At 40.7% G+C, this 11,426-nt stretch overlaps 1 protein-coding gene across 1 annotated transcript in view; it reads right to left on the reverse strand.

Moving 5' to 3' along the window:
* LOC110447651 (RNA polymerase II-associated protein 1-like) overlaps nucleotides 1-11,426 on the reverse strand; it is a 27,508-nt gene that overhangs the window by 1,649 nt on the left and 14,433 nt on the right. Inside the window, exons 16-28 of the mRNA XM_021493497.1 lie at nucleotides 10,850-10,953; nucleotides 10,375-10,433; nucleotides 9,898-9,999; nucleotides 9,245-9,421; nucleotides 8,594-8,741; nucleotides 4,969-5,150; nucleotides 4,562-4,757; nucleotides 3,393-3,536; nucleotides 2,936-3,072; nucleotides 2,007-2,204; nucleotides 1,266-1,391; nucleotides 742-899; nucleotides 148-280 (exon numbers count right to left, since the gene is read on the reverse strand). Of these exons, the coding sequence (XP_021349172.1) occupies nucleotides 148-280; nucleotides 742-899; nucleotides 1,266-1,391; nucleotides 2,007-2,204; nucleotides 2,936-3,072; nucleotides 3,393-3,536; nucleotides 4,562-4,757; nucleotides 4,969-5,150; nucleotides 8,594-8,741; nucleotides 9,245-9,421; nucleotides 9,898-9,999; nucleotides 10,375-10,433; nucleotides 10,850-10,953 (1,864 nt within the window). The remainder of the gene's footprint in view (nucleotides 1-147; nucleotides 281-741; nucleotides 900-1,265; nucleotides 1,392-2,006; nucleotides 2,205-2,935; nucleotides 3,073-3,392; nucleotides 3,537-4,561; nucleotides 4,758-4,968; nucleotides 5,151-8,593; nucleotides 8,742-9,244; nucleotides 9,422-9,897; nucleotides 10,000-10,374; nucleotides 10,434-10,849; nucleotides 10,954-11,426) is intronic.

Below are 11,426 nucleotides of genomic sequence, written 5' to 3' on the forward strand. Positions count from 1 at the left end.
AACAAGGACTTACTAGTGGAAGGACAAACGGAGACAAGGACTTACACGTCATAGAAAGACAAGTGGCAACAAGGACTTACTAGTGGAAGGACAAACGGAGACAAGGACTTACACGTCATAGAAAGACAAGTGGCAACAAGGACTTACAAGTCGTAGAAGGACACAAGTCCAGGAATATCTTCCTCAAAGTCCAGCTTGTGCAGGAGGGCTGGTGTGGTGTACTGTTGGAGTAGGGCCTCTAGGTAGCAGTGGACAGTCCGGTCAAGGAACAGATCGTTACCTACAACCAGTCAAATGTCATCAGTTCACACACAGCTATACTTGATGATCCAAATAGTACAATACCTAAATAACAATGATCGGACAGTGTCCATGTTTATGAAATTCTTTCGTTGCAACTACTCAATTAAAGCAAAATAAACTCGAAATAAGTTTCAAAGTTGTCTAAAAGCTGGTATACTGCTGAATATACTTTATAAATTACAAAAGTCCGGCATAAAACATATTTATCATATATGTCACCCTGAACAAATTCTTGCCGCCTACTACCTCAACTTGGCTAGGGAGAATTTCTCTTACGCTCATTTTGTAGAGTCTAAAACAAGTAAACAAGAAGTCCCAGGTTTGATCCCAAACAGAGGCACTGGGGAAAAAGAGAAGGCCTCTGTTACATTTAGAATAGATGTTTGAAGATAGCCTTTTGCTGGTCGAATATCCATTACAGGACAAGCAGCTACACACCTGTGAGGAAAGTACACATGATACGTGACACTTTGAGTGTGATGGAGATGGTGGCCATCTTGTCTCCCTGACAGGCCTCCAGTAGGTAGATCCACTGCAGGACTGCGGTCACTGTGTCCAGCTGACTCACGGACAGCGCATTCTGGACTTCTCCACCCCTGTATAGGTTAAACATATACTTCATACTACATTTCAAACAGAGAGCTTAATCAAACTCAGTTTTAAACAGCTCCTATGACTTAGTTCAAATTATATCAACAGAAAACAACATACCATATTTTACTGCAAACAAGCCCCCATCCCTTACTTTAACAAAGTTGACTGAAATTATGAAGGGGCCTTAATTGCGAGCATCCCCCTGTTCACAAATGTTTGCCATCTTGGTAACTCATTTCACTTTCTCTTCAAAAGAGACAGGTTATTATATAAAATATACACAACCTACAGAAAAGTGAGACAAACGTTATGACATTACACTGTAGGCAAGACTAAAGCCAAAATCGTATGTTCTGTATGTAACTTACACAGAACTGAAGACATTGTACAGGTCAATAAGTGGGACAAACATCCAATCACAGGGCATTAGACACTCTCCTGACCGTGGGGTGAAAAACTTCTCTGTCTGAAGTGGAGTCATGGTGAAACAATACCTAAGAAAAACAAATAGTAGGAGATATAAAACAAGAGATATGGATCAAGAAAATCAACCATACATGTGTAAACATATCCTATTTGGTACCAGGACCTTCAACAGACCTATGTATTAAGATGGAAAATTATTTTTAGTTACTTTAAAATATTACCTTTTACTGGTACCTCACTATGAACAATGACATATATATATAAGGATTGATTGGCATTTTTTAAATTTCATCTGGTATGAACCTAAATCGGTTAGATACATCTTCATGCGGGGCTTCCTGGTAATATGTAACCGATTGCGTTCATGCCTGCATGAACACTAGAAAAATACCGTTCAATTCCTTTATTTACATTCGAAATATTTAGTTATTATTGACCTTAATATAGACATTCACTTATTTTTCCTACATGAAAATATCTGTGATGTCAGCGCAAACAAGAGTCCTGGAACAGCCTAACATCACCAAAATGTTTGATTCTAATGGTTGTCCCATGTTAATCAAGGTGGGAGGAGAAGCTTCAAAATGATGCTGATCAAATTGCGTTCATTGCTCTATAAATGCAATTTTTTATGCTTATAGAGGAACTTGTAGTGGAAATGTAAATATATATGTAAATCTTACCTGGATCTGTGAGCGAATTTCTCGCTGTGACTAAAGGAGCTGAGGTAGGTAGCACGGAGTGCGTTTAGCCGCGTATAGCATCTCTGTAAGAGCTCTTTCCTAGGGGCAGGGTGCTCCTGTGTGATTTGAGTGACATGCTGAGTGTCGGACAGCTTGAGGTCGGCCAAGTCTCCACATGCACTGTCATCACCTACAGCTCTATAACAGATTGCTTTCTTACATAAGAATAAATCTTAACACAAATACATAGAACTATTTTCTCGAAAAAATAAGTGTTATGTACTTAACAACTATGGTAAAAATAAATATATCTACTGAAACACATCTTCTTTTTCACTTGAAGAGAAACAAGGCAAAGTATTGCAAGGCATAATGATTTCTAAATTAAACAAACAGTACACTTATGTCTGGAAGCATAGGTCACGGTGAGGTCCTAGTGACCTACTTCTTGCACTCCACCATCCCAAGATGTCCTTGTAAATCAAATCTGGTTACTCCAGGTGAAAAAGTATAGAAGATATGCCCTAGATGAACTTTTTCAAAAGTTAAGGTCAAAGGTCAAAGCATAGGTCACAGTGACCTTCTCTTTGCACTCTGCACTCCGCCATCCCAAGATGTCCATGGTACACCAAAGCCGGTTTTTCCAGGTGAAATAGTATAGAAGATCTGTCCCGGACAAACTTCTCGGGTGGAAGGACGGACGGAGTGCAAACCTATAGTCCCCTCCCCAAGAACCAGTGGGGGACTAATTAAGAGAGGACCAGAAATGTTTTCACAAAATGCCACCCTGAATGATGTACTAAGTTTATCACAGGAAGCACAACCTTTGCCAATATATTAATAAATTGGCACACCGAGGTTTAAACCTGGAAATCTGGATAACACAGAGTTCAATTTAGACAGGTTATACTATATAGTCAAGTGTGTACCTCCACAAACTGGGACTGAACAGGACCGTGGACAGGAGGTCGTGGACGAGGTGCTCACTTCCGTGGTGGAGTCTTATCAACAAGGTCAAGGTCAGCCTCTGTATCACAGAGTGGTCAAGCTTTGTCTGCTCCGGACTCTGTACAATTATTTACAGGTCATCAATGAATGTTTCACAAACATTTACCTTCATATGAGAATTGAGTTAATTAAGACAAAAATATAAAAAAAGGGTTAATAATAGTATATTGTCATCCTCTAGTTCAATACTAAGTCTTAAAATTCAGACCTAAAAGAACTAATATTATTCACAAAGAAATTAAAAAATTTCCACAACAATTCCACAGTTATCATAATACTTTCTACCTTGGATGACCCTGAACTGTTTTAAAACACATCTGACGAGTGAAAAATACAAAGAATCTCCCCTCCTTCCTCGTTGTAGAAGAGATTGCTTACCGTCATACAGGTCAGCTTAAGGTAAAAATAATGAAGGATGTTTTCAAACTTGGTGAAGTGGTTGCCATGGAGATGTGATATGCTGGTAGACGTCTTCCTTAGGTAAACCCACAGATCTTTATGACCCAGCACCCAAGGTAACACCTGTAGTTAAATACACCCTCAATAAAATTACCTTGAGTAAAATTATTATGTAAAACATTATACCATGGGTAAAATCTTTGGTAACTATGACCTATTGACATTGTGAGGATGCAAAACCCTCAACAAAGATTCCACATTAAAAAAGTCAATATGCATCTTGTTATTTTTCAAATGAGCCGGGTATGTGAAAATGAGATATTTGACTTTGAGATGTAGGTCACTGTGATCTCATTATAAGTGTTCTGCTCGTCAACTTTGAATAATATGTATATTTAAAGTTTCATCAATTTATATTGAACAGTTTATGAAATTTGCACTTTGATCTAGAGATGAAAGTCAATGATACCTAATTGTATGGTATGCCACACATCTGTCCATGTAGGTATGTAGATGTAACACATATATCTCAACATTCATCAAAATCCATTGGAAAGTCCTAAAATTATAGGGCAGACAAGTTTGACTGAAAATATCAAATTTATTTGACCTTTGACCTTGACGTGAAAGGCAGTGACCTGATCATACCTTTCAATAGTTTAAACCCAGGTACCAGTATAACAAGACTTTCAATTTGAGCTTAAATCTCATAGTGTAACATCACAGCAGAACTATCAAGAGACGACCTGTTTGTGATCTCAAGGTCAGGTGAAGTAAGTTAACCCTTTCACCACTGTAGACCATAACAGACTCATCCATAGCAATGCATGGTAGAGTCTACTAAAGTTACATAGGGGAGAAAGGGTTAACCGAAGTATACTGTGAAATTAGATATTTTCGTGGGTCCCTAATTTTGTGGTTTCCCAGCAAAACACGATTTCATGGGTACATGAATTCTTGGATTACGAGTGCCCTTCAAACAGAGAACTGCTTTATATCAAACTTGTAATTACTTTGTCGACTTCTGAATTTGTGGATGAAAATTACCAACAAAATCATCAGAATTAAAAACAACACGAAAATAAGTGATTTCACAGTAGATACTCCGTTTATCGGGAGGGATGATCCCCAGTACATACTCCACTTACCCTGGCCTGGATGCCCTTGTGTACACTACACAGAGTGTACAGCTGTCTGAGAACGGCTGTCGCCAGGCCGTAGGGTGTCCCTGTAGTGAGAATTGGATGTTGGCACTCGTCAATCTCTGTACACCCTAGATCTGGGTTACTAGGTGTTACCTCTCTGACAGGGGGCTTAGATGTACTCAACAGCTGTGAATGGTTACTGCAATAATGATAAAAATATGCTTTGAATATATAAAATTAAACGCATAATTATCAAATAATATTTTGTTATTAACAAGTAATGAACATAATTATATGTAATTGGTAATCATATAAATTCTAAACTTTTATCCTTATGAGCTTACAACCATATGACTCCATCACTTTGAACACAACAACGTTTACTTTTACCACTAGGGGGCAGAACTTACCTGAGATTGGAGAAAATGACCTGGAACCCGAACCCTGACCAGCATGGCTCCAGAACGGTGGTCAGATAATCCTCCACACTCTGTAGAATGACCACAGCACTGACCGACACTTGTGCCTGCCAGCGTGCGTAATAAGATGTCACAAAGTTGATACAGGCCACGGAAAGCTGTAGACTCTGCTTCTGTTAACACAACACCAATCTTTGTAAAGAGGAAAAAACAAGTGTATCACTTAGCTAACCATGTTGAAACAGTGATATTAGCAATTGTACAAAGCATAACCTCAGTTTTAAAACAATGGAACTATGATTTTAAAATCTCTAATTTTCTAAATTTCTAAAATAAGATTCTACAATATTGGGCAGTAAACACAGAAAAAAATGTATGATTCTATTAGGGGAGTCACATTAGTCACCTCCTATTAGGGGAGCCACATTTGTCCCCTCCTATTAGGGGAGTCACATTAGTCACCTCCTATTAGGGGAGCCACATTTGTCACCTCCTATTAGGGGAGTCACATTAGTCACCTCCTATAAGGGGAGTCACATTAGTCACCTCCTATTAGGGGAGCCACATAAGTCACCTATTAGGGGAGCCACATTAGTCACCTCCTATTAGGGGAGCCACATTTGTCACCTCCTATTAAGGGAGTCACATTAGTCCCCTCCTATTAGGGGAGCCACATTTGTCACCTCCTATTAAGGGAGTCACATTAGTCCCCTCCTATTAGGGGAGCCACATAAGTCACATATTAGGGGAGCCACATTAGTCACCGCCTATTAGGGGAGCCACATAAGTCACATATTAGGGGAGCCACATTAGTCACCGCCTATTAGGGGAGCCACATTAGTCACCTCCTATTAAGGGAGTCACATTAGTCCCCTCCTATAAGGGGAGTCACATTAGGCACCTCCTATTAGGGGAGCCACATAAGTCCCCTATTAGGGGAGCCACATTAGTCACCGCCTATTAGGGGAGTCACATTAGTCATCTCCTATTAGGGGAGCCATATTAGTCACCTCCTATTAGGGGAGCTACATTTGTCACCTCCTATTAGGGGAGTCACATTAGTCATCTCCTATTAGGGGAGCCATATTAGTCACCTCCTATTAGGGGAGCCTCATTTGTCGCCTCCTATTAGGGGAGTCACATTAGTCACCTCCTATAAGGGGAGTCACATTAGTCACCTCCTCTTAGGGGAGCCACATTAGTCACCTCGTATAAGGGGAGTCACATTAGTCACCGCCTATTAGGGGAGTCACATTAGTCACCTCCTATTAGTGGAGCCACATAAGTCACCTATTAGGGGAGACACATTAGTCACCTCCTATAAGGGGAGGCACATTAGTCACCTCCTATTAGGGGGGCCACATTTGTCACCTCCTATTAAGGGAGTCACATTAGTCACCTCCTATTAGGGGAGTCACATTAGTCACCTCCTATTAGGGAAGTCACATTAGTCATCTCCTATTAGGGGAGCCACATTAGTCACCTCCTATTAGGGGAGCCACATTAGTCGCCTCCTATTGGGGGAGTCACATTAGTCACCTCCTATTAGGAGAGCCACATTAGTCACCTCCTATTAGGGGAGCCACATTAGTCACCTCCTATTAGAGGAACCACATTAGTCGCCTCCTTTTATGACAATGTGTCTCCCTAGTTACCTGTCCTCAGATTATCACGGCTGTTGTGAGGCCGTTAAACCCCAAACAAACAAAGATACATAAGATTTTGTTTGTATGGTTGCATGAGTGATAACATCCTTCCAACAGCAAACGAAAATGGGTGCCAAGGGAGAAGTGGGAAACAACAAGGGGTGCCGAGGGAGAAGTGGAAAACAACAAGGGGTGCCTAGGGAGAAGTGGGAAACAACAAGTGTCTAGGGAGAAGTGGGAACAACAAGGGGTGCCAAGGGAAAAGTGGGAAACAACAAGGGGCGCCTAGGGAGAAGTGGGAAACAACAAGGGGTGCCTAGGGAGAAGGGGGAAACAACAAAGGGTGCCTAGGGAGAAGTAGAAAACAACAAGGGGTGCCTAGGGAGAGGTGGAAAACAACAAGGGGTGCCGAGGGAGAAGTGGAAAACAACAAAGGGTGCCTAGGGAGAAGTGGGAAACAACAAGTGTCTAGGGAGAAGAGGGAACAACAAGGGGTGCCAAGGGAGAAGTGGGAAACAACAAAGGGGGCCTAGGGAGAAGTGGAAAACATCAAAGGGGGCCTAGGGAGAAGTGGAAAACATCAAAGGGAGCCTAGGGAGAAGTGGAAAACATCAAAGGGTGTCTAGGGAGAAGTGGAAAACAACGAGGGGTGCCTAGGGAGAAGTGGGAAACAACAAGTGTCTAGGGAGAAGTGGGAACAACAAGGGGCGCCTAGGGAGAAGTGGGAAACAACAAGTGTCTAGGGGGAAGTGGGAAAAACAAGGGGGGCCAAGGGAAAAGTGGGAAACACCAAGGGGCGCCTAGGGAGAAGTGGAAAACATCAAAGGGGGCCTAGGGAGAAGTGGAAAACATCAAAGGGGGCCTAGGGAGAAGTGGAAAACATCAAAGGGCGCCTAGGGAGAAGTGGAAAACAACGAGGGGTGCCTAGGGAGAAGTGGAAAACAACAAAGGGTGCCAAGGGAGAAGTGGAAAACAACAAAGGGTGCCTAGGGAGAAGTGGAAAACATCAAAGGGCGCCTAGGGAGAAGTGGAAAACATCAAAGGGAGCCTAGGGAGAAGTGGAAAACATCAAAGGGGGCCTAGGGAGAAGTGGAAAACATCAAAGGGTGTCTAGGGAGAAGTGGAAAACAACAAGGTGTGCCTAGGGAGAAGTGGAAATCAACAAGGGGTGCCTAGGGAGAAGCGGAAAACATCAAAGGGTGCCTAGGGAGAAGTGGGAAACAACAAGTGTCTAGGGAGAAGAGGGAACAACAAGGGGTGCCAAGGGAGAAGTGGGAAACAACAAGGGTCTAGGGAGAAGTGGGAACAACAAGGGGAGCCAAGGGAAAAGTGGGAAACAACAAGGGGCTCCTAGGGAGAAGTGGGAAACAGCAAGTGTCTAGGGAGAAGTGGGAAAAACAAGGGGGGCCAAGGGAAAAGTGGGAAACACCAAGGGGCGCCTAGGGAGAAGTGGGAAACAGCAAGTGTCTAGGGAGAAGTGGGAAAAACAAGGGGGGCCAAGGGAAAAGTGGGAAACACCAAGGGGCGCCTAGGGAGAAGGGGGAAACAACAAAGGGTGCCTAGGGAGAAGTGGGAAACAGCAAGTGTCTAGGGAGAAGTGGGAACAACAAGGGGCGCCTAGGGAGAAGTGGAAAACATCAAAGGGTGCCTAGGGAGAAGTGGAAAACAAAACGTCATAGATCCAAAGAGTTGCAAACGGGGCAGCAGATTAATTTGGATTTCTGCAATGTCCCTTAAGCCACAGACACAATAGAAAATCCCCAACTCAGCAGAGGGTTCAACATTAAGTCGCCGTTTAGGATAACATAGAGTGAGATACAGCAAGTCTATTCTTTGACCTGAAAAGCAGGTTTCATCTCGAAACTATTACGGAGACATAACATTTGCAATGTGTTGTAATGAAATCATTGTTATGTAATCATTTTATTTACACATCTGCACAGACTTTCATTTAATTACATACTACTGACCTGTATTTGATAGGTGTCCTTAATCTCGGTCAAATGTGTCTGTAGAACACACATCAAGGGATGTAGAAGGTCAGCCACATGACCCCAATTCAGGGTCGGCATGGCAGCCACCTCAGTCTTAGCAGCCTCGGAGGACATACCGTCTTCACTGGAATTGAGATTAAAGTGGTTAAAGTCTGAGACAAAACAAAGGAAGTATCACATCATATCGTATTTGTGTAAGTGACAAGTAGTTTTCCAAGCCTCCTTATATTTTGTTATGGACTGTTTTTGAGTGTTTTGAATGGTCCAACTATAAAAAGTACTCTAAGATCAGACCTTTTTCTGTCTGTGGTGATTACAAGAAGCACAACAGCCTGAACATTTATTTTAGTCTCACTTGACCCTAACTGCTGTGTTGTTCAAACAAATCTCAAGAATCTTATTTTTAAAAATGAGTACTATATTTAGAGTAAAAACATATTTTTTGTTATTCATTCTGTACATCTATTTACAAATAACATCACATAATGTAGAAAAACAATATTCTTACCAATATCATCTCAGTCAAAAGTTTAAGGTCAGATATGAGGTAGAATATAGCAAACCAAAGTTCAACCATATAAAAGTTTGCAGAGGTTTCAGTTACGTATGTCACATCAGAATAAATACCTCCTAACAAATGCCGCTTTCTGATTGGCTGTTACAGCTGTTCCGGCTAAGTGAACTGCCCCCTCCAAGACACCTACAAGCTCGACGTACAGCTCCATCTTATGAGAACTGACCGAATCATCAGTAACATCCCTCTGGAGCTGCTGAAGCTGTTTCACAAATGTTGGAAACAAGTCGCTGAAAGTATATGGACAAAGTAATACATCTGAAGACTACTTATCCATTAACAAGCAAGTGGAATAGGAATTAATATGATTAAGTTGGCCTGACCAAAATGAAAAAAAACTTTATCTATCCCATACCCAACAGACATATGGCAGGGGTATATAATAATTATAAAACAAAACACGAAAAAAATTGTGCAATTTTTGTTGAAACACAGAAAGTTGTTTTTAGATAAATTTGACTGACAGTGTTCAGTCCTACCAAGTTTCAAAGAATTTGCATGGAAACTGGGGGACCCCTTGACAGAAATATACAACAATGCAGAACTCACTAATTGCGGTGATAAGAAACGTAGATACATGTGTTTATCAGGGTTCACACCAGCTAACTCGGCCAATAACAGATCATTATTACACACACATCAATCACAAGCATATCAAAAAGCAATAAGATGGTTCATCTTATTGGCTTGTATGGCCAGTACTTACATAAAGGTTTCAGAGGCCAGGCCATACAGTAAACAAATTTTGACGACACGTAGACTCTCCTTCTGTAACTGGTAACACTCCGACTCACCCAGCTGAAGGTGTCTGAAAACAATTTTAATTTCAAGTGAATATCATATGACACTGCACATTTCTTTTTGGTAAAAAAATGTTCTTTTTAAAGTTATCACCTTTAAACCCTTTATAACATTCCAGTTAACAAATCTTGATACTCTAGTAAATACAGAACCTGGTTACATTGAATGCAGACAAACAAATAATTCATCTGCACCATTAGTTGTATCTAAAAAAAAATCTCTGTTACTCAACATACGTGTGCTATGTGCCCCAAGAATATTTTTTTTCTTTTTTTTTCTTTTTTTTCTTCTGGTTAATGCAATCATACAATTGCTATTGTTTTAGTTGAACACATATTAAAACAACATGCTTAAGTTCCAGATATCAGTATCTTTACTTTACCTTGGTTGATCAGCGACTAGGTACCGAAGCAGCTTTTTGTGTAGGTGGTGAGTTGATATCTGGAGGACAATACATCAGTGTTGATAATAATCCAAAAACTTTAAGATACAAGATATTTTGATTAATTTTCATGAAGGAAAATATTTGTTCTCCGTCAGTGGGGCACATATTTGCCCAGTGTTAAATGTCATCCTTTTAAAGTAGAATTGCTATGTAAGGTATTCTGTTTACCAAAATTCATTAATATTTATTCATAAATTCAGAGAGTTACAGAATAACAGAGAGTGAAATATGTGACAGTTACCCTGCAATAAACGGTTCCCATCATATCATTTTCTTTTTTCGAGTTTTTCGTTGAATACCTACATGCTTTTAACCAAAATTCTGTTTTAAATACAACAAGTAAATTTCACAGATAATAAACTGGTGCCTGTCGTACATAGTGAGTGTGATCTACAGTCCAGAGATGACTTACCAAGTGAGCAGCAATGTGTCGGCCAGCCTGGGCTAGTGTCCGCATTAGTCTCATCACTGCGGGTACAGGTGTCCCATAAGTATCAGACAAGGGCACGGCTTCCTCTGGGGACAGGGAATAAAAGCTATTATATGAGGTGTACAAACCTAGTTTTATTGATGAAGATGTTAAGTCATAGAACTATCATGGTTTCCTGCCTTTTGCCTTGGCTATAATTAGCCTGTTTTAAGAATAATGTTTAATACTTTATGAACAAGAGGCCCATGGGCCTTAACGGTCACCTGATATATTTATACAGAGAGTTGATTTTGTTTTTAACATGAACAGAAATATTATTCAAAGTGACAAAAAACAATAAAACCACCTTACTCAATATCTAGCATACAGATTTCAGACTAAAAAGGATTTGAAACTAGCACCTCTGATTCTTAACAAGGAAAATGAAGAAATTTTAGCACACTGACTCCTTTGAGCCCCACCCTACAGCCCTTGGGGGTAGGGCTGGCTCAAAATTTTCAAAGTATCAAACTGTCAATTCAAGGTTATAATTCCAATCAAGTTATTAACATGTAATATT

This window comes from Mizuhopecten yessoensis, unplaced genomic scaffold (assembly GCF_002113885.1).
Source record: "Mizuhopecten yessoensis strain PY_sf001 unplaced genomic scaffold, ASM211388v2 scaffold401, whole genome shotgun sequence".
In the NCBI taxonomy this organism is placed as follows: Eukaryota; Metazoa; Mollusca; class Bivalvia; order Pectinida; family Pectinidae; genus Mizuhopecten; species Mizuhopecten yessoensis.